We start from the raw sequence: 22,677 nt of genomic DNA, 5'->3' as shown, positions 1-22,677 counted from the left end.
TCCAAGGATCCCTGGGGGGTCCTCCCATTTCCAACTGTGTATCTATGAGGCTAGATTTTCTTCATATGCTTCAAGCTAAAGCAATAGATTGCAACAGATTGAATGTAGAAACGGATGTAAGAATACAAGCTCTTCTATTAAGCTAGATATTTCAAAAGATTTGGAACAAATGTCAGACAGTGTCCCTCTTCTCACCAAAGGTGTTCTGACTTGGGAAATATAGTTATTTCCCATAAAAATATGTTATTTATGTTAACATGCAATTTTTTATTATGATTGGAAAACTCATAAATAGGTATTTTTAATATCTGTTTTAGTTACACAATAAATATCGATAGATAGAATCCACATAAGTCAAAGCTCTTTGAGAGCTTTGGAAGTTTTTAGGAATGTAAAAGGGTCCTGAATCCAAAGAGCTTGAGGACAGCTGACTTAGGGAAACTAGGATCACAGTGGATACCGTAGCCCCCTTCCACCCCCTTCCTCAAAGAGTTTATGACCTAAGGCTTCATGTAAATGACACAGTCACAGCAGAAGTGGTGTGAATCCAGGATGGAGGAAGCATCTGACTCTTCACACATGTAATACAGTTGTGCATCTAAAGCACACATCAAAATATCTTAAGTGTGATTGAAGATTTAGTCAGCAGTACGTTTTGGAGATAAAGACCAGAATAGGCAAGATGAAGGGAAATACTCAATTCTCTGCTCTCTTGAATAAGGTTTCTGGAGAGAGAGTGCTCGAGGCGTTCCTTGGTGGGAGGACATGCCAGCCTATGCCTCTTAGCACAATTGCAGTCATGTTTCAGATAAAATACAGTAAGAATACTGTCTTCTGTCTGCAAATATCCTAAGGCTTCAAGTTATTTCCCTAGGACTATATCTAAGCAACCATCGCCTCCATCTCTAGTTCCCAAGCACAAAGTTACATACCTGCGGAGCACATAGTGGAATCGTATTGGTTTTTAAAGGGAAACTTTCCATGACTTTCAACTTCTCACCATTGCAACTACACACTGCTCACATCTTAGACAGCGCCCTCTAGTGTTGGTGTGGGTCATGAGAATTCAGAGCGATTTAATACTCCTCTGAACCAAGGAATTAGGTGCTGATTTGAGAATAATCCAGAGAGAATTGAGGTCAGATTCCACCTTTACCATTAACTGTTTTGAGTGCCTGGGAAAGTCACTTTCTTCTCGGGGCCTCCGTTTGCCCATCTGTAAAATGAGAGGTATGGGTTATATAATGGCTAAAGTCCTTCTGATATTCTATGGTATTTTAAACACTTCAAGAATCATGGGAGCTTTGGTTAACACCTGCCTGCATGAGTGTTGACTAGTAATGAGACTGATTTTTAAAAATGGAAAAGCTAAATGGGAATAAGCATATAGTTTGTGAGGGTAGCTATTTCCCCAAGTGAATTCATCCTCTACTTTCTGTGAGATGGAAGACAAAGGTAGTCAGTTATACCTACAAAAAGTTTAGGAAACACATAGTCATTCAACAAATATTTAGCAGAACCTTGGATGTGCCCATTGTGCTAAGCACTAGGCAAACAATGGTGATCAAAAACAGACACTAGCCCTGCCCTGTGGAGGACAGTTTAATGGCAAGTATGGAGCTCAATCAAATGGCCACAAGGCCACATGTATAATTATGAACTGCCATACATACTATAAAGGAAAGGAGCAAGGTGTTCTGAGAAGATATATCCAGAATATCCAACTAAAAATAAGTTAAAACTCACCTGAGGAAGTAACATCTGAGTTGATAACTGAAGGATGAAGGGAAGGGGACGAACAATCCAGAAAGGGGAAATGTCATGTGCAAAGGCCCTGCAATAGGAGAGAAAGCATGGACTATTTGAAACCAAAAAACAAAAAGAGGAAAGTCAATGAGGCTGAAGGGCAGAGACAATATGGAGCACTGAAATTCAAGACAAGAGGGTCAGATGATAAAAAAAAAAAATGCATAGACAGTGTGAAGAATGCAGGTCTTTATTTTACCAAGAAAGAGAGTGTGGGAAGCCACTGAAGGGTGTAAACAGAAGGAGAATCATGATCAGATTGCTATTTGCAAATAATCACTCTGCCTACAAAGTGGAGAACAGTTTGGAGAATGGATATTGGAATTTTAATTAGGCATTTATTTTAGAGCCTGGGAGAGATAAGATGGTAGTCTGAACCAGAAAGTTGTTGCTGATGATGATAAAAATGGAGAAAAGTAAGCAGATGTGGAAGATGTTTGCAAAGAAAAATCAGGAGCACCTAGTAATAGATTGGTCATAACTTGGCAAAGGAGGGGGGGATCCAGCAAGTTATTTTTAGGTTTCTGGTTTGTATGTTGGGTTAGAGGGTCATGTCACTCACTGCAGTAGGGAACATTAGAGGAAGGGGAGGCCAGAGAAAGATGACTTCAGTCTCATATACAGAATCAACTATGTAAATTGGGGACCCAGTGCAAAGTGAAGATGTGGGACCATTTATTCAATAATTACTAAGTATCTCAAGGCAGTAACAGCTGAGCAAAAGCCCTTCTAAGTATGGGACCCTGTGCAACTACACAGTTATTCTACACTAGTACTGCTAATAATTACACTAGTACTTTATTAACTACACCAGTTATTCTAGGTAGTCATACAGATCAGAAACAACTGTGTCCTCTGGGGAGCAAAGGCTCCAACACCTGGTGTCCCAGCCCATGTACACCGAATTTCTCATGTGAGAAGTTACAGATCACAGTGTCTGTCCCCTAAGGAAAATCCAAATTGCTTGATTTGGCGCCCCGGTTGCACAAAGGGGAATTCCACGTTGGCTGTCCAAAGATCAGCCCTTCCGCTGTGGTTTGCAATGTCTGTGGGCCACACTCCTAGGACAGGCACCCGATACAGTTTGCATAACCCTTGCTTGATTTGCCCTAGGGACCAGCCCCTACTCAGGCTCCTCTGAAACTTCTGATCCACCTGGTCCATATTCTGAAGCACCCCAGCCACAAGGCCAAAGTCAGAGAAGCCCAGCAGAGGACAGTGCCACAGGGCCCTGTCCCCTGACGCTGCCACCCAGCCACACTTGGGGCTGTGCTCTCAGACTTTGTGCTGTTGACCAGGCCTGTTGTGGCATAGCAGCTGAGGAAGCTTCTGTCCAGGATGCTAAGGAAGGTTATTCAAGGGAATACTAGAAGTTTCAAGCTGGGGAAGGCATTGTACATACTACATGTCCCAAATAAGAAGAAATGAAACTCCCATTACCAGCCTTAAAATAATAACTACTAATGGGTAAGTAGAGGCCAAGCCCCAAGGGGATTCTTCATCAGGATAGTTGTTAGCCTGTGCCAGGTAGGTACCATCCCCTCTTCTCTGCCTGTATCACCGACCTGCCTGCTCCCTCCTGAGTAGCTCAGGTTGCCAGGCAAGCTACATGAACCCTGAGGCCAGCAAGCCTACATTGTTAGCCTTCCATTTGTGGTTTAGTGAAGGCCCACAGGGCTGTTGTAGAATTTTAACATGACGCAAAGCAACAGTGCCAGGAAGGCTTCCATTTTGCTGAGCAGGAGGGTAGCTGGAAGATGATTCCTTATGGGTTCTTGTGCTCTTGGATGGGACTTCAAAATCTATTTACACAGCACACAATATACACACACACTACACACACACACATACACACACACACTAGCAGTGCTTGTCTGCCTGGACCCCTCTGCAGCTAAAGTGGTGAAACTCGCTGAGGGGAGGTTTCTGGAAAGATTGTTAGGATCTTCTGGGATGACATGCCTTTGGACCTGTGGACTTTATCTACATTCCTTCTCCCTGACATCTTGCAACAACAGAGAGGAAAGCAGGAAGGCACGAAAAAGCAGGTTCTAGATGATGTGGGTGTTGAACAAGCCCCAGACTGCCCGTCTCTGACTTCATGTTAAAGGAAACCAAAAAAATAATATCCTTTTCTTTTTTAAGCCATGATTAATCAGGTTTTATTTCATTTGCAGCTGAATACAGAAATTTGGGAATATTCTGGAGGAGGAGTGGAAAAGGGGAGGTATTTCCTCTCCTACAATGTTCCTCTGATTCTCCCAGTGAGTCTCCATGGGAGAAAGTCATTTAAACTCAATTTAAGAAACATTTATTAGACCCTTGCTATGCATCTGGACTTGAGTGAAGATTGTACTCAGGTACAAGCTCTCATGGAGCTTACAGTGATCAGTGGCATTTGGGTCCTCATGAACTCCACAGAACCAAATGGTGGCCAGACTGACACTCCATCGTTCATAGTGGCCTCCTCTCTCACTTCCTCCCCTACACGGGCTCTTCCCTTGTACTAAAACCCAAACTCAAACTCTGTAATGTGCAGACTGTTGACCTTTATGTTTCAATGTGACTATGAGTTTGAGACTTTTCCCAATGGATCCTAATGACTTTTCAAATGAACAGATATCTTCACAGCCTTGAAAAATAGAATGGTACCTATTTTTTTAAAATGTTTGTTTGTTTGTTTGTTTGTTTGTTTAGAAAGAGACAGAGCACAAGTAACAGAGGGGCAGAGAGAAAGACACAGAATCCAAAGCAGGCTCCAGGCTCCGAGCTGTCAGCAGAGAGCCTGATGCAGGGCTTGAACTCCCAAACTGCAAAATCATGACCTGAGCTGAACTCCGACGCCCAACCGACTGAGCCACCCAGTTGCCCCAAATGATGCCTATTTTTATTGTTCTTGTTGTTTTGTCAATATAAAAACAGGGGTTCTTAACTTCTCCCAAAATATTTATCTGCATTTTCTCCTATCAGCTTGATGTCAATCCTATATGTTGATAGAAAATACATTGGTATCTCCATTTGTTAATTAAGGAATTGCATCCAAAAACTTGCTATGGTTATCTCCAGTCATTTAGATTCTGAAGTTTTGAGATGAGAGAGGACAATGATTTCAAATCAGTAGGGGGAAGATCAACTATTCAACAAATGGCTTGGATAATTGACCACATGTTCCAAAACAAATAAAGAAGTCAGAGCCTAAACCTAACCCTACCTAATAAATTATGGATTAAAGAAATAGATCCAGAGTCAGTATCTGACTCTTGATTTTGGCTTGGGCCATGATCTCATAGTTTGTGAGTTTGAGTCTTATGTCAGGCCCTGTGCTGACAGCATGGAGCCTGCTTGGAATTCTCTGTCTTCCTCTCTCTCTGCCCCTCCTCTCTCTGTGCTCTCTCTCTCTCTCAAAATAAGTAAATAAAAAGTAAAAAAAAAAAAAAAAAAAGAAAACCTAGNNCCCTCTTGCTCTCTCCCCCCCCAAAAAAAAAAAAAAAAAAAAAAAAAAAAAAAAAAAAAAAGATAGAAATGCTTTGCCTAGCTTCCTGCCCCCTGCCATCTTGTGCACGTGTGTATGTGTATGAGTGTGTGTGTGTGTGTGTGTGTGTATCTCAAATTATAAGAAGAAAGTGTAAGAGCTGCTGGCCTGCCTCTCTGAGTTGCTTCCCCTATCCCTCTGAGTGCCCAGACCAGCCTTCTGCACGTTACTTCCTCCAGCCCTGGCACAGGCTCATCGTGTACTCAGCTATGCCCATCCCAATACAGAAAAGAGAAAGCTGTATGGCCAGGAACCTTCTTCCATGGACCAGACCTTATGCGTGGTAGCAGATACACAAGCGATAGTTAAAAAAAATCCTACTTCAGGGAGCTCCCATTTGACTGGGGGAGGCAAGTTGTGCACAGAAATGGCAGCAATGTCAGCCTATAGGTTTAGTAGTAGAGGAAATCACATGGCATGGGAGCAAATAAAGGAAGGAGGGGTCTACACTGCCTGGGTCAGGGAGAGGAGCCTCATAGCCTTGCCTGGGGTTTGAATCCTCTGACCTGACTCCGCCATGCTGCATCTGCACCCAGAACACCCAGCTTAGAGAGGCCGTCAGCTCTATGGGCTAAAGCATGCATGGTTCAGAAAACCCAGAAGACAAGAGAGAAGGAGAAGGGTAGGAGGGGGTGAAAACTCAGCTCTTGACCTCTTCTCTGCTTCCTGGCAGCAAAATTCAGTACTCCTACGCCCAATATAAATCAGCAGGAACAAAAATTCCTGCATTAGCTCCACCCGTGTTTCTAAAAGAGTCTTTTCTCCCTTCATGATTCTTAGGCTTTTGCATTGACACTCTCCAAAGTGTTGGAAGGAGAGGCCACAGCCCCCGGATCCTGACCCACAAGCTACATCCACAGGTAGGGCCTGGACCCCCTCATTTCTTTCCCTTGGACTCACTCCAAACTGGCCTGGCCCCAGCATGCCTGCCCCATTTGCTCTGGCACAGTGACCTTGTCTGCTGGGGAAGACTCAGGGGGTGTCCTGGGTGCCATGTGAGGTGTCCCAAGTGCTGACGCAGGAGGGCAAAGAAATAACAGAAACATGGGAGGTAGCCTATATCCGAGCCCACTTGTTACTCCCCCAAGCCCCTCTCATGTGAAGCCCAAAGGCCCCTGGTGGGCAAGAAGGCAATTACTGGTGCCACCTTGGGACAGAAGGGATACAGACATAGGGAAGCCAAGTGACTTTCCCTGGTTTTAAAGAGTGGCAAAACCAGGGCAGAGCCCAGGCCTCCTGCCCACCAAGGGCGGTGGTCTTCCTCATTCCTGTCTTCACTGGGGAGGTGGGATAAGCCCCTATAGAAGAAGGTCAAGGCATATCAAAGGACCCCCAGAGACTTTCCAGATATCCAAACAAGTGATGTCACTACCCCTGTCCTTCCCTTATTAGAGGTAGAGCAACCTTCCTCACTACATCTGGCTACCCTACCTGCTCACCCTCAAAAATCCACATGTGCAAGTCCAAGACAAGATGGCCAAGACTTCTTTGGAAGGCAGGGGAACGGATAGTAAGAGAAAGGAAAGGGGCCTGCTGTCCAGCTTTCATGGGATCCTGACTTAGTTTCCTTATTATTTCTACCTTTGCTCCCTCCCCCACTTCCATCTTACAAGCTTATGTCTCCAACCACAGAAGCTCACAATTAAAAAAAAACAAAACTAAAGGATTCTCTAATCCAACCTTTTCATTACACAGTGTAGAGTAATGAGCGTGGCCTTGGTGTCAGGCAGGACTGGGTACAAAGTCTGACTCTCTCACTTAGCCCCCATGTGACCTTGTGCAGTGTACTTAACATCTCTGTGCCTCCATTTGCTCACTATGAAATGAAGACTCATAATGGTCACAGTGACTGGCAGGTGCCAAGCTATCAGTAAGTGTGGACTACTCTTGCTAATTTCCCCCAAGCATGGGGACCACCGAGGAGGTAGAGACACAGATCTGAGAGTTGAAATGAACTCAGGGCTGGAGAAGGAGCTTGGAGCACATCCCATGGCTTTGCTAGTCCTGTAGGAAGCTGACTTCCTTGAGAGGCCTTCTTGGAACATAAAAATGAGAGAAACAGAGGGAATTTTGAGGATATTTAGATCACCCTGGTTCTCACTTGGGGAAACTGAGGCTCTTTCCAATTCAGCAAAGAAAAGTCTTGGGTATTCAACTCAGGTTGGGGAGAGGATCCAATTATTTCTCAATTCCAGTGCATTCTGGAATGGCCATTTGTGCACGTCACTGTGACCTAGGAACACGCGAATGGAACCCACAACTGTGGGCCTCTATGCACAGAACAGCTGTTCACCCCAGGAAATCAACTTCTTTTTTTTATTAAGAAAAGCTGGAAAGTTATTTTAAAACAGAGAGAGAGAGGTAGCTCATCCTAAAAATAGCTGTAATGCAAAAGCTCATTGTTCAACAATCTGTTTTGCTTACGATGCAAGAAAAAATTAACAACTTTAAGAAGTTCAGCGAATGCAAAGTTGGAGAGGTCGAGGGAAGGGAGGGGCTGTTTGCCAGGAAATCTGTGACTGTGGCTTTTTATGAATGAGGAGGCCTCACTGAACCCACAATATAAAAGGGGGACCCAGTAGGTGAAGGTCTACACACCAGGGGCTTGCTCTTGCAACACCAAACCACAAGGCAAACTCTCGGAAGGCAGAGCTTCGCCATGCCCAGCCCAGCACTTCTGTGTTTCCTGGTCTTCCTCGCCGGCGTGGGAGCCAGCCGACACCAGAGCACCCTATTTGAGGACAACTGCACCCACTTCTCGACCAGCCTGCCCCACATGCTCCGAGAGCTCCGGGCTGCCTTCGGCAAGGTGAAGACTTTCTTTGTGAGTATGAATGCCCTCCTTTCCTTCCTTCCTTGCTGGGATCACCCCAACTAGCCATTCTCCTAGAGGTCTAAGAACCCTTCTTCTCCTTCACCTCCATCCCTAGCATCCATTCCTCTCAAACTTCAGTTCTTAAAGAGTCCCAGGTCGAGCCATAGGTTCAGTGAGTTAAGCTAAGGCAGTCTATGTGGAATAAATGTGCAGAAAAAGCCACCTAACAGGTAAATGCACTATGACTCCTATACTTAGAAACGTGGGAGAAATCACAAAGGGTCTGACTGAAGATGAAGATGTCCCCCATACCTTGTGGCAGGGAAACATAAATGGCCTCAGCTGAGCGGGCTTCCAGAACCTGGAAAAGCCTGAGTGTTTGGAAGAGCGCCGTACAGGGGGGAAACCTGCATCGGCTTTCAAAGCTGCAGCTGGATGTCCGCAGCAGGGAGAGAGGAAAAGCAAAGAGCACTGAAGGGTGTGTGGGCGTGGGTGGCCCCTTTGAACCCGATCCAGCCCTGCAGAAAGGAGACCAGGACCAAATCAAGCTTCTGCCTTGGCTTCAAAACCTGGCAGAATTTTAAAAACAACTCGATCCTGGGGAAAAGGACCCGATTTAACTAAGGGATCCGGCCCTGTTGAATGTCCTGCTTTGAAAATCTCCTTTCCTGCACTAATTCAAACTCAGAAGCTCTATAAATAAGAGGGCATCAGAAAGACATTTCGGTTATTTCCTCAAACCTCAGGTTCATTCTCCTTTTGTTCTTCTTGCAGCAAACGAAGGACCAGCTGAACAGCATGTTGCTGACTAGATCCTTGCTGGAGGACTTTAAGGTGAGAGCTCGGGTGGGTGGATGGGCGGGAGGGGAGGGTGCAACGTGACTCAGAGAAGGGAGGCCGGGAGCTGGGTCTGCTTCCTTTGCTTTGAAAAGGAGAAGTGGAAAGATCTTAACTCAGCACACAGCCAAAGCGCTATCCTTGGGGGAGGTGGCTGGTTAAGAAAGGTCCCTGGGGACAGAGCTGTCCCCTCAAGCTGAGGCAGCAGCTCTTCCTCCCCAGTCACCGGTGGCTCACTCCCACCCCGCTCCCCGCCTTAGGGTTACCTGGGTTGCCAAGCCTTGTCGGAGATGATCCAGTTTTACTTGGAGGAGGTGATGCCCCAGGCTGAGAACCACGACCCAGACATCAAACAGCACGTGAATTCCCTGGGAGAAAAGCTGAAGACCCTGAGGCTGAGGCTGCGGCGCTGTGTGAGTGCAGATCAGTTCTTCCCCTTGTGGCTCAGCTGGCACTTTTCACTCACACCCAGAGAAGCGGAGACAGACTGGCAGGAGGACTCTCCGAAGGCGCGAGAGTTCCATCTCTTGCTCATTTCTTTCTGAGCAGGGAGTGGGGGAGGCTGCTAGGCATTTACATGTTTGCAAACAGCTTTCCTGTTATTTGTGAGTCATTTGTGGGTTATTAACTATTCTCTTCTCTCTTTGTGAGAGGGGCCCAGAGCTGCAGTCTGGGCTCCCTTCTCCCTTTGGCTCTAGACCCTGAGCCCAGCAAAATGGGCCAGGAAGCAGAGTCCCGTGGAGAAGAAACTCCACTTACCTCTTGCTCTCTACCTGTGGAAAGCAGAGCCCGTAAGTGGGGCCCAATTGACAGGACTTTCCCTGGCATTTTAGAAGGCCCACGAAAGGCCTTCTGGAGACTACTCGTCCCCAGGCTAGTGTCTACGAATAATTCCCCAGGATAAAAAGTTCTCCAACTGAAATGATACCCTCACCACTGGTTTCCTCTGTTCTCTCACTGATAATTGGGGAACCAGTTGGCCTCTCTCTGTAGGATGGGACTATGAGAAGGTTTTGGTCAGCATGACTAAGGCTGCATCTCTAGTCCTCAGAGGACTTAGAAATGGTCCTTGGCCGCTGGAACTGAAGAAGAGGGACAGGAGAGGGAAGCAGGAAAGGACAGACGGCTGGCTCAGCACTTGTCAGCACTGTGGTGTTCGGAGAGGAAGCTCCAAGCTCCAGCTCCTGGGTTTTCATGCAAGCTTTGCAAACAACTCAGAGAGGCACCTGGAGAGAAGCACTTTTCATCCTGGGCTCCCTGGGCTGGTTCTTCTCTGTCTAGTAGGCCAGAGTGAGGGAGGGCTCAGTTTGCCCCAGGAGCTGTGGGGGTAAGATATCCACGATGAGCCTGACCCCTTCTTCGTGCTTCCAGCTTGTCCCCCAAGTGCTGTGGACACAGGAGCTGGGAGCCAATGGCATTAACACTTTCTCTCTTCCTTCACAGCATCGATTTCTGCCCTGTGAAAACAAGAGCAAGGTGGTGGAGCAGGTGAAGAGTACCTTTAATAAGGTAAGTGGATGGCGGCAGAAAGGGCTTGGGGAACGTGACCTCCACCCACTCCCCAAGTTGGCAGGTGCTAAGCAGGCCGTCCGTCTCTTGAAGGGGGTGTGGGAACCCCACAGATGGTGTGACCTCCCCAGCCAGTGAGGAGCTGCCGCCTTGGTTATATTTGTTTTCTGTGAAGTGTCTTTGGGGGTTTCTAAATGACTGCTCCCCGCCTTTGCAGGCCTGTGGGTTGAGCCAGCCAGCCAGCCTGTGAACGCAGTGAGGTAGATGCTGGGGAGAGTGACAAAGGAAACAGAAAGTAGCTTATTGGGAATCTAGACTAAAGCCACACGTGCAGGAAGCCAACACGTGAATGTGCACACACAAACACACCCGGGGGTTCAGCCTAGACTCCCAAAAACTGAGAGCAGGAAGTAGAATTCTCATTGATTTGGCGTTGGTCTATACTCCCTTCCCAGCTGCCGTTCACACCTGCCAAGGTGCCTGAGAATGTCAGCTCTCAGATCAAATGGGGTTTCACGCTTCCAACTGTCTGTGAACTCCTCAACCCCACTGCCCAGAAGCCATGTGGTCTTGTCCTCTTTGCGAGCTGGGGACAGACACTGGGCAGCCATCAGGGGGCATAGACCCCCTGATAATAGACCAGAGGAGCAGGCCAGGGCCTGCTCAAACCAATGGTGGGAGAGCATAAACATAAAAGGGCTCTCTTCTCTCTTCTTACTGTCTTGCTTTCAAAGTTGTTCCTCTAATGTCTTTTCTCCCAATTCTGAATAAGTGTCATGTGAGCACATGACCTTTAAAACTGTTTAAAAGGAATCATTTTGTAGACTTGTGCTTTATGAAGTGAGTGTTCCTCTTGTTACTCGCTAGCCATGCTTTAGAACATGTAACCTTTCCCAAGGCACCGGGAATACCCTCAGGCTCCTAGGGTCTGTCCTTCACGTCCCAACACATGGGAGCAAGTATATCTCCTGGGCCCCAGGGTCATGCCCATCCAAGCCAGGTGCTCATTTACTCACTCAAATGGGGCTTGCACTAAACATTTTTTATCTCCCTACACAGCTCCAAGAGAAAGGTGTCTACAAAGCCATGGGTGAGTTTGACATCTTCATCAACTACATAGAAGCTTACATGACATTGAAGATGAAAATCTGAAACATGCTGGGGAACTGAACATGCAGGACGGCAACTCTTCTGGACTCTAGGACATAAATTGGAGATCTATACAATCCCATTCAGAAATGTGGGAGAGCCAAATAGCTCCTTGGAGAACCCTGTCATACCTCTCTCTTAGAATATTTATTACCTCTGATACCTCAACCCATTAGTATTTATTTACTGAGCTTCTCTGTGAACTATTTAGAAAGAAGCCCAATATTATAATTTTTTTCAATATTTATTTTTTCACCTGTGTGTAAGCTGTTTTCATAGGGTGATACCCTATGATATTTGAGTATTTTAAGAGAAATTGTTAACTTATATAAGGAAAACAATGTTTCTTGGGGAGCCTACTGATGTTTCCATTCCAAGCCTGACCATACTTCATAGCTGTTGAGCTATTTTTCCTGACCTCCCTATAATTTCTCCGGGCCTGGGGCTCCTAGAGTGTTGTAATGACTCTTACCCTCTTAGGAGGAGAAACTAGGGAGCCCCTTTGATAATTAATATTCCAGTGGCTCAGAGGGACTCCCTTGACCTCTTTCCTCAACCACTTCATTCTTGAATGCTGTGTCCTTCCTTGTTATTTATAACAACCTAAAGTTGGTTCTAATAGAACTCAGTTTTAACTAGAAGCAATTCAATTCCTCTGGGAATGTTACATTGTTTGTCTGTCTTCATAGCAGATTTTAATTTTTAATGAATAAATGAGTCTTATTAAAACTATGATATGGCGTGAGTTGACTTCTGTTCGACTAAAATTACTCCCTCAGTGTTTCTAAGATAGAAGAGAGTAGGTGAATGAATTCTGCATTTCAGGTAAAGAAAGCCAACTACACTCTCCCAGAGAGGAGGCAAGTTCCAAATCTGATCAGAGGAAAAAAGACTTTTCACTTCCAAAGGCAATAGCAAAGACAACCATGGTCTTCCTACAAACTGAGTCCTTTAAGAAATTATCCTTAACTTCTTAAAGATCATGCTGATTTTCAAGGCTAAGGATAAGGTTCTGCAGATACCAACATTAGAAAGATACACAGAGGACTTTTTTCTGTGTTATCTTTGTTTTCTGGGGTTTTGTTTGGGTTGGGTTGGGTTGGGTTGGGTTGGGTTTTTGCTCTGCTTTGTTTGTGCTTCTTCAAGCCCCAAAGATCTGGGTGAATGAATACTAATTTACCAGGGTTGTTGTGAAAATTAAGATAAAGAGCTAACATGGCTCCTCGCCGCTAAGAATGGTCCCTATCCACATGTGTGATTGTTACTGGTATTCACAACTAAAATCTCCTACCAAATCCTCCTTGAGCTGAGATCAGAGGACCACCCAACCGAGTAGAATATAAGCAGATTAGCCCACTTGATAGAACACCCAAGGACTCAAACTGCTGCAGTCCCTTCTCTTCCCTCCTTAAGCTACCAGCCAAATGTGAGGTTGGCTTTTGGCTGCGGTCTATTGGGAGGGGCATGGTAGCTGGGGAAGCCCTACTCAAGGCCCCGTGACTTGGAGGAGAGAGAGGGAAACAATGGTCTGAGTAAACACTGATCACCCTCACACTCTGCCCAGGCAGTCCTGGACCGGGGGAGGATAGGGGCTGACTGGCTGTGGTCAGTTTTTCAGTAAGACCTGACTCACTTTAGTTAAAGTAACCATAGGAAGGAAGTGGGAAACATCAAAGCTGAAATTCTGAGATGAAAGGTTAAGAATGGAGGCTAGCTGAAGACCAGGAGAGAGGAGTGACTCTCTCCGCAGCAAGGCTCTCTGTACTGAAATGGAGAAACTGTGAGGTTTAGGCTGTCAGGGCTCTCTGTTAGGTGATGCACACTAAGCTAAGGCTGAGGTTCACACCTCATGTGAGGGAAGAGAGGCAGAAACTCACCTAAAGAAGCCACATGGCTGATAAGATGTTGAAAACAGCCACAATTAACCGAGCACTTCTTTTGAGCTTGTTGTCGCTAGGTATATTTGTATCAGGCATGCTATACGATATTATTATTGCTATCTTCTGTAAGAAGACACAGATGTTCAGAAATGTTGGTATGGCTTGGCCACATGGATTATATGGAGAATGGAGAACTGAGAATAGTATAAAATGCTTTTCCTTTTGTATTAATTATCTATTGATGCCTCCAAAGTTTAGCAACCTAAAGCAACACGCATTTTTGTCTTTTTCTGAGAATCTGAGAGTGACGACTAGAGGATCTGGTTCAGAGTCTTTAATGAAGTTGCAGTCAAAATGACAACCAGGGCTGCAGTCACCTGAAGCTTGGCTGGGGTTGGACAGATCACATCCAAGAGGACGCACTTGCAGGGCACGAGGCCTTAGTTCCTCACTGGCTAACTGGCAGGTGGCCTTGGTCCCTTGCTATGTGGTCCTTTCTGTGGGGCTTCTTTAGTGTCTTCACAACACAACAGCTGTCTTCCCCCTGAGCCAGTGATCTGAGAGAGAGCAAGGAGGAAGTCATGGTGTCGTTTAGACCTAATCTTAGAAATCTCACACTACACTTCTGCCACATTCTGTTCCTTAGAAGTGAGTTGGCAAATTAAGCCCATATTGAAGGGGAGATAATTAGATTCCACCTTTTGATGGGAGGACTCCTAAAGAATTTGTGGACATATTTTTAAACTACCACATCCTTCTAAGAATTTAGAAAAAATATCTCTGTGTTCAAATGGCACTTCAGGCTCCTGGGTTGGGGGAGGTGGTGGTAAGGGGAAGAGTTGGGTAAGCAGCTCACCATGGAGAGGCCATCGTCATGGACACAGCCTTCCTCCAGTGCTCTCTCTTGTGAGCTCAGACATATATACTTACCTCTGTGAGCCTCAGTTTCTCACCTGGAAAACTAGCAAAAACTTTCTTCCCAGGTGTTATCTACTTAATGTTTGTGTTCCCCCCAAATTCATATATTGAAGCCCCAACCCCCCCACTGTGATGATATTTGGAGATGAGGCCTATGAGAGATAATTTTGTTTGAATGAGGCCATGAAGGTGGAGCCACCCTCCTGCAAGTGCCCTTATAAAAAAAGACACCAAACAGCTTGCTCTCTCCCTCTCCCTCTGTCTCTCTCTCTCTTCACATGTGCACAATAAAAAGATTTTATTGAGCACACATAAAAGATGGCAGTGGCTACAAGCCAAGAGAAGAGATCTCAGAATGAAACCTGCCATGTTGACACCTTGATCTTGGACTTCCGGCCTCCAGAACTGTGAGAAATAATTTTTTTTGTCATTGTTTAAGCCATGCAGTTTATGGTATTTTGTTATGGTAGCCTGAACTGGCTAATGGACAGGACTTGATATGAGGGTCAAATAAAATGTCAGGTATGAAGGTACATATGTCTTATGGATTGGAAATCTAGAGATGAGGAGATGAGGTTTCGATGGAGATTTTTGTTTTGTTTTGTTTTTTTGGCAACAAGCCTTTATTCTCTAAAAAGAGCAACCACCTCATCTCCCATGGCCCTTTTCGCCTCACATCAGAGTTTGGATAGAAATGAAGGCTGAGAGTCTCAGTCTGTGGCCCAAGCTGCTCAGGTGGGGAGGGTAGGAGCAGAGAGAGAAGCTCCCCAAATCTGTGATGACAGTGTGGTTACCCTCCCCAGCCACTGACAGAAATCAGGCAGATCAAAGGGTTCTGGAAGGAAGGGGTTGATATGAGAGATGTAGAGAAGGAGGAAAAAGAATTGGCTCGATGGCAGAAACTACCCACTCCATGGCATGTTGACCCTTAAAACACTTATAAGAGTGGATTTAAAAATTTTTTTTTAATGTTTTTATTTTTATTTTTAGGAGAGATAGAGAGACAGAGTGACCAGGGGAGGGTCAGAGAGAGAGAGGGAGACACAGAATCGGAAACAGGCTCCAGGCTCTGAGCTGTCAGTACACAGCCGGACGTGGGGCTCGAACCCACGAACCGCGAGATCATGACCTAAGCGAAAGTCGGACGCTTAACCGACTAAGCCACCCAGGCGCCCCAAGAGTGGATTTAATTGTGGAACATGGGGACCAGCTTTAGGCCTGGGGTGATTGAGGGAGAAGCAAGCATAAAACTCCAAGAAGATAAGAGCTGTGTCCTAAGAACAAACACTCAGAGTCTGAAATGAAAAGGTCTTTAAATTTCCATAAGCTGCAGAACTGGCTACAGAATGAACCAATCGATCTACCCTGGAGTGGTTAGTGGATCCCAGGTGACACATGTATTTTATTATTTAATCACCCTTTTACACACCAACTCACTTGGTGACTTTGGTAATTTTACTTCCCCTCTCTGTGCTTCAGTTTCCTCAATGATAAAACAAGGACGTAAGTCTGAATCAACGATTTTCAACTGGGACCACTAGATCCACTCATGTTCCTGAAAGTATTCGTGGTAGAGAGGCTATCTTTGAACAATTTCCAAAACTTGAGAAGGCCTAATGATATCATTCATTTGCCATCCCCACAGCCTGTAAGTCTGTAAGAGTTCATTAAAAAGCACTTGTATGTTCTCGGCTGAAGAATAGCCACTCGGTACAGAAAGGCAGGTCACCTCATGCTGGCCAGAAGCTCTATTTTCTAGTCATCTATTATATCTTTGATTAATAAAAACAGAAAATGGAATTATTTTTGTAAATTTTGTAACCAGCCAAAATGTTTTAAGATAGTCTTTGGGGGAAATTAGTAACAGCAATCCTTTGTGGTCAAAAGCTTCAAAACCACTAAATTAGATGACCTCTAAGTGCCCTTTGTGCTCATAGTTCCTAATTCCAGCATCTGATTTCTCTGGTCAGCAGGGCTATTCCCACTTGAGCCCTTTTCTGAGACATGTTCCTGTCCAGAGTCATCTGTATACTATCAACAGCCTCCGTCTCCAAGCAGGGCTGAGCCACAGAGCTCTGAGTTTCCAGAAGCCTCCTTGACACTCTCTCTAAGGAGAATATGGAAGCGATAAAGACCTAAGGACAAGTAACACAGCTTGTTCTTATTCCACAGCACAGGGGTGACGTGCATACCTCTGGGATCTGCCAAACCTCCAAGATGTGTGACCTTGAGCCATCGCTTCCCTCAGTATTCTCTGCTGTGACATGGGGAGAATAATCACTCCTTCCAGGTGTTGTCATCATAAGAAATAGAGGTGTGAATACGTGTCGAGCACAAAGTAAATACTTAGTAAAAGCAGCTCTTCCCTTAGACATTTGGAAAAATGTTCACATGAGACCAGATGGTAAGATCAGTGCTAACACTCTGAGAACCAGTCAGACACACTTTGTGTGCCATTCACTAAACTTGGACATTTCCTTATGTTATTTTCTTCCTCCCCACGCACGTTTCTGGATGAAAAGAGAAAATGGACCATCCTGACACTTGGGAAGGACAGAAAGGAAATGACATTTTTTTGAGGGACTGAAGAAATACTTGGCTTGATCAAGTAAATACATACATATGTATGTATGTACATACATATACAATTATAGCCACAAGAGTTGCATTAGTTCAGTGAACAGAGGCTTAACAGAGGCGCCTAACTGCCATCCAGAGCAATAATAGTTACACATTAAATACCATTAAATAAATATTAGGTTAACTATGTAGAAAGTTTTTATTGATTGCAACATTGGGCTTTGCTCATATATGCTCATTATCCATCACTGTTACTTATCTGTTAGCAACCTAAAGAAATGAGAGTCTACCACAGTGCTTTTTTCCTTAACATTATTCGAGGGCAAAAAAAAACATTTTTCCCCCAAAGTCAAGAAGTCATTGTATAACAGAGCCCATAGTTCATCCAATATGCTACTCAGAATCTCACACCTATTTGAAAAAGTCTTTCTGGATTATTTAGAAGAAGTGGATGTCATTCCCCTATCATACCTCTACCAGAACTGAATTAGTAGCTGTGGCTAGTATGCAGCATAAGTAACTAATTAGGTCTTCTCACAGAATATTCTCTACGTTCATATCTAACAAGGACGAGGCTCAAATCAAAACAGAGGCTGATTGGCTTCTCCCTGGCCTTTGTCCCAAGTCAGAGCTTTTATGAGATGCACATTTATTTACTCTGAACCTATCATACTTTAGGTACTATGTTAGGTGTGGGGGAGAAAACAGTGAAAAAAAACCTGACTGACCTAGTGCCTGCCTGCATGGATTTAACAGCTAAATCCATACAGTCAGAAAAAGACATTACAAATTAGGCACACAATGTTAGCATAATTGTGAACACTAGTGGATGAGAAGTGGGAGGTGTCAGTAGAGCAACTAGCCCAGACTCAGGGGAGGGAGGGCTTCCATAAGAAGGTGACATCCATCTGGACATGAAGGGCGAGTGGGGGTGGTTGAATGAAGAGGGAGGTGCTGAGAACCTTAGAAAGAGCCATATATTTAAAGACCTCTTTGAACAGCAAAATATGAGGGGAAGGAATGTCTCTGAAGCAAGGGTGGATTTGTACGGACACTCAGCATGGCTGGGCCCTGGGCTCTCTTCAGAGCCCTCTGGCTCCTCCATCTCCTCTCATATCCTGAGTCTCTGAAGTAGGAAGGGACTTAAACTGTTTAAGGAACTAAAAGATGACACACAACACGTGAGGCATATTATACGTGAGGGAAAGAGATTTAACATGAACTGGAAGAAAAGGACTGATTTTAAGTAAAGAGAAACCATTAAGGGCTATTAAGTAGAGAGAAGAATATATATTTTCTGAAAGAGACCCTGTAAGGTCCATTGGCTCCCAATGCAGACAAGAGGAAATTGTAGTATGGATTAAGGTGGTAACGTAAGAGTTGAGTGAAGTACACATGTTCAAATACACAGCAACTGCTTAGGTGAGAGTGGTGATGGCAGGTGATGGCCAAAACCCCCTCAGATCCGGCCTGAACAACTGGGTAGGGAAGAAGAGAGTTTGGAGGCAAAGGATACATTCTATGTTGGCCCCATTGAGTTGCAAGTGCCTCAGAGTTTGAATTCTTCCACAGTGGTCAGCTGGACATAGAGATGTAGTCTGAAGATAAACATATGATTGTCATTGCCATAGGGATGGTATGTGGAATTGTAGGAGTGGGGAAAGTCACCAAGGGAAAGAGTGTGAGAAAAGAGCCCAGAACCAAGACCTGGAGAACCCAGATATTCATAAGTCAGAGCAAGAGAAGCTGACAGAGGAACTTATAAAAAATGGCCTGAGTGGTAAAAAGAAATATCAGGAGAGAGTGGCGTTCCTGAGAACAAGAACAGAAAACATTTTAGGGGAGAGGGAATGGTCAACTGAATTGAATGCTAATGGGAGGCCAATCAGGATCAAGACAAAAGAGCTTCTATGGGATGTAGCAAATGGGGGCACCGGTCACTTTATCAAGACGAGTGCAGGGGATGGGAGAGAGATGGGATCACACATTAAATGGGAGGTGAAAGAGTAGATCACATGACACTGGGCCAACACCAGAGAAAAAGAAGTTGAAGATAGATGAATGAGAAAACTGATGAAGACAGTTTCCTCAGAAGGCAGGAGGGGGTACGGTGCAGGTAGAGGAATGGATAACCTTTGAGATGAAGAGGAACACCTTCATTGAATAATTACAGGAAGGAAGTAGGGACAGTGGGTACAACAGCAGGTTGGTTTGAAGATTTCTTGGCAGGAAGTTGAAGTTGTTTCCACCCGATAGCTTCTATTTTCTCTGAAAAGAGTGAATAAGAAGGAGATAATGCAAGAAGGTTTGAGGAGAGGAGCAAAGATTTGAAATGATGCTTGCAGATATGTGGAAAGCAAATGATTCTAGAGAAACGTGGTAGACATCCAGGCAGTATTAAGCCCAGTTGAGGAAAGTAATCATGAATTGCAGTCTGCATACTTTTTCTCAGGATTCCCTTGGCAGCCTGAAGGGAAGGCATAGTAGGCAGAATTGTTTTGGCCCATGACTATAACAAAAGGACAAGGGGGAGAGGAAGTTGAGAGCATGAGAGCCTGACTGGAAACCCAGGATTCAAAGTTAAATGATGTGCAGACAAGAGAGAACTGGTGAAAAGCGAGAGTGTAGATGAGCCAACGGACTGGAGGCTCTGAAGCAGTCAAGGAACAGTTGTGAAGGTAAGAGCAGAATCCCCAGGGAGAGGAGGTGGTGGCCAGACAGGGAAGAGACTGAATGAAGAGATTTTGGAGGTGGGATGATGAATTCCAGGTTATAGCCATTGAAAGAGATGGCTGAGTAAAGGCAGGGGGAAAGGTCATCAGCAACGTGGAGACTGTGGAACTGAAAAGCCACATTTTGGAGAAGTCACCCACTAGGACACTGAAGTCCCTAGCCGTGCAGCAGTGGAGGGAAGGCCAGTGGAAGGCAGTGTAAAAGAAGAGTAGGACGTAGGTGCTCAAATCATCTGGGACTGAAAGGGAGAGGTAGATGTTGGGGCATCTTGGAGCTTCTGATGGATTCTAATTTTCAAATATGTAGAGTTCTCAGAGTTTCATACACTTGACAAATCACCATTTTAAATCTCCTAAGTCTTAGAGGAGTACAGATCTAGATTTCTGAGAAGATTCCCTAATATATAGATTTCTGGGTATTTCATAATAAATAAAAGAAACTATATATTTGTAAATATATCTTAGCAGATTGAAGTCATTTTTACGTCAGGAAAACAACAAATGTCTAAGCATTAACCACATGCAGTCTGAGTCATTCAAATCAAGAACCTTATAATTTTTGCCGAGAGGAATCATCATCCAATGACACATCCAACTGGTCACCTCCAGCAAATCTCCAAGCAGATCTTTCCTATGATATGCAGAGTCTTTGACCACTGAGTCTTTCCGATTTCACATACAGTTGTCCGCTCTTAGCCATGGTTATGCTTCCCGTGGTTTTGGTTACACGTGGTCAACTGTGGTACAGGAGCAGATGATCCTCCTTCTGACAGATTGTCAGAAGGTCAATAGCAGCCGAGCACCACATCACAATGCCTGTGTCATCCACCTCACTTGGTCTCTTCACACGGGCATTTTGTCATCTCACATCATCACAGGAACAGTGCAATAAGATATTTTGAGAGAGATCACACTGACAACTTTTATCACAGTGTATTGTCATAATCGTTCTATTTTATTATGAGTTATTGTTGTTAATAGTTTACTGTTCCTGATCTAGAAATCAAACTTTTTCATAGGTATGTGTGTACGGGAAGGAAACAGTCCCTCTAGGACTCGGTACTACCTGCAGTTTCAGGCACTGTTGGGGGTGTGGGAATGTACCCGCTGTGGATAAGGAGGGACTACTGTGTTACTATTGTGCTCAATCTTTTTCCTACATAACAGGAAAATAGAAAATCACCAACACGAAAGTGTTACCCCAAGTATAATAGAAATCTGTCAGTGACAAGAGGAGTCCCCCCAAAACAGCAGTGCCAACTTAACATTTTCCTCTGATATTTGACTCACTAATGATTAATAGGTAATTCACCCACCCCCACCTCAGCTGAGGCATCAAAGCATCTAGTATCTTGAATTGCTGTTGAGGGAGAAGGATGGAGGCAGAAAATCATCTAAATCAGCACCACTCAGTGTGGCTTCAAGACCAGTGCTGGTCCATGAAGTGTTTGTTACCAATCTGTGGCAAGAGCAGCACAGAAATGAAGTTTTAAAAACTTTATAGTAGGGCATCTGGGTGGCTCAGTCGGTTAAACGTCCGACTTCGGCTCAGGTCATGATCTCCCCTTTTCTGGGTTTGAGCCCTGCATTGGGCTCTGTGCTGACAGCTCAGAGCCTGGAGCCTGCTTCAGATTCTCTGTCTCCCTCTCTCTCTCTATCTGCCCCTCTCCTGCTCGTGCTCTGTCTCTCACTCAAAAATAAATAAATAAACATTAAGAAAATTAGAAAAAACTTTAGGGCAGTTTGACAGAGTATTATTTTGTTAGATCAAATCGTTGAAAACAGGGGCTTGCATTCTGTATATCTTTACATTATTTTTCATTTTACTTCTCTAGTAATTCTTTTTGTTGTACTTTACTAAAATGTTGGTCCACAATAGATTGGAATTCTTTAAAAATCTGATTCTTTACCAAAGATAGTTTGAGAAACTCAGGTGTAAATCACACTCCCAGACTTATTCCCAGACTCACAGAACCTCTAACTTGGGAGACAGGGATAGTAAGATACCATTAGTAGAAATATATAGCCTTAGACTAACCAGCTTTCAAATCCCCACTCTACCACTTATGGTTGACCTTGGGTAAGTTACTTGATTTCAATTCCTCATGTGAAGGTAGAGATAATAGTCCTGGAGTTGCAGATTTGAGAGAAGGATTACAGGAGATACTGTGATACCAGCCTAGCACAGTACCAGGCCCATAATGAAGACTGTGAGTTGTCTTAAAGATCGCCTGGTTGAACCCACAGTTTACTGTTCCGGTGAGGATCTCTGGCCTCACCAATGAACCAACCACAGGTACCCTAGCACAGGCACTACGTCCTGACAAGGACCCCAGCTTAGGCGAAACAAGTGGGATGGGTCAGGTCATCTCTCCCCTTGTCTCCATCAACCCTAAAGAATTTCAGATCCTCCTCAGAAAGCAAACATTACAGTCACGCTCGGTTGCCATTATCCCCTTCTCTGTGATTTTGTTCAGGTGTTGCATCTATGCACTTCATGGGGGCGGAGCTCCTCCCAAGGTTATTCTTTCCCCTATCCAGTGACTGACGTAGGACTGGGTTTGTGATGTAACCCAGACAATGAGACATGAGGAGAGGTTGGATGATGGGCTACTGGGAAATATTCTTCTTATTCTTAAAAGCAAGGAAACTAGGCTTTTTTTTTTTTTTTTTTTCCTGCCTCTGGATGTTTTCCATGTTTGAAGCCAGGAATTGCTGAAGCCTTCTTCAAGACCATGAAGGGACTCAGCCCAAGGGGATAAATCAACGAATGGAAAATGGCAAGCAGAATAATAGAAAGAAGTAAGCCCTCAATAATTTTGTCAAACACATGAGTTAACCAAACCCGGATGAGAACTATTTCAGAATTTTCTATATATAAGATAATAATTTTCCTTTTGACCAAGTCACTGTTTATTG

General features: G+C 44.7%; 1 protein-coding gene and 1 long non-coding RNA gene across 2 annotated transcripts; one reads left to right on the top strand and one right to left on the bottom strand.

Moving 5' to 3' along the window:
- Positions 1 to 1,035: 1,035 nt before the first annotated feature.
- On the bottom strand, positions 1,036 to 20,509 carry LOC144240714 (uncharacterized). Its single transcript, XR_013337816.1, has 4 exons — positions 20,308 to 20,509; positions 9,257 to 10,447; positions 1,747 to 1,834; positions 1,036 to 1,216 (listed from the first exon to the last, which is right to left on the bottom strand). It is a non-coding gene; the product is annotated as an uncharacterized LOC144240714 (long non-coding RNA).
- IL10 (interleukin 10) lies at positions 7,921 to 12,357 on the top strand. The gene is made up of 5 exons (XM_077775099.1): positions 7,921 to 8,162; positions 8,928 to 8,987; positions 9,251 to 9,403; positions 10,434 to 10,499; positions 11,559 to 12,357. Exons 1-5 carry the CDS (start codon positions 7,998 to 8,000, stop codon positions 11,649 to 11,651), a joined length of 537 nt encoding a protein of 178 aa, XP_077631225.1. The 5' UTR covers positions 7,921 to 7,997; the 3' UTR covers positions 11,652 to 12,357.
- Positions 20,510 to 22,677: the final 2,168 nt, after the last annotated feature.

Source organism: Crocuta crocuta, unplaced genomic scaffold (assembly GCF_008692635.1).
Source record: "Crocuta crocuta isolate KB4526 unplaced genomic scaffold, BGI_CrCroc_1.0 scaffold207, whole genome shotgun sequence".
Classification (NCBI taxonomy): Eukaryota; Metazoa; Chordata; class Mammalia; order Carnivora; family Hyaenidae; genus Crocuta; species Crocuta crocuta.
Note: the sequence above shows the minus strand (reverse complement) of the source record. Positions and strands in the feature narration are given on the sequence as shown.

Bases quoted from the DNA above. Each gene is read 5' to 3' on its own strand.
- IL10 (XM_077775099.1), top strand. From the start codon at position 7,998: ATGCCCAGCCCAGCACTTCTGTGTTTCCTGGTCTTCCTCGCCGGCGTG. The intron at 9,404-10,433 runs GTGAGTGCAGAT...CTTCCTTCACAG, and splicing joins GGCTGAGGCTGCGGCGCTGT to CATCGATTTCTGCCCTGTGA. The intron at 10,500-11,558 runs GTAAGTGGATGG...CTCCCTACACAG, and splicing joins TGAAGAGTACCTTTAATAAG to CTCCAAGAGAAAGGTGTCTA.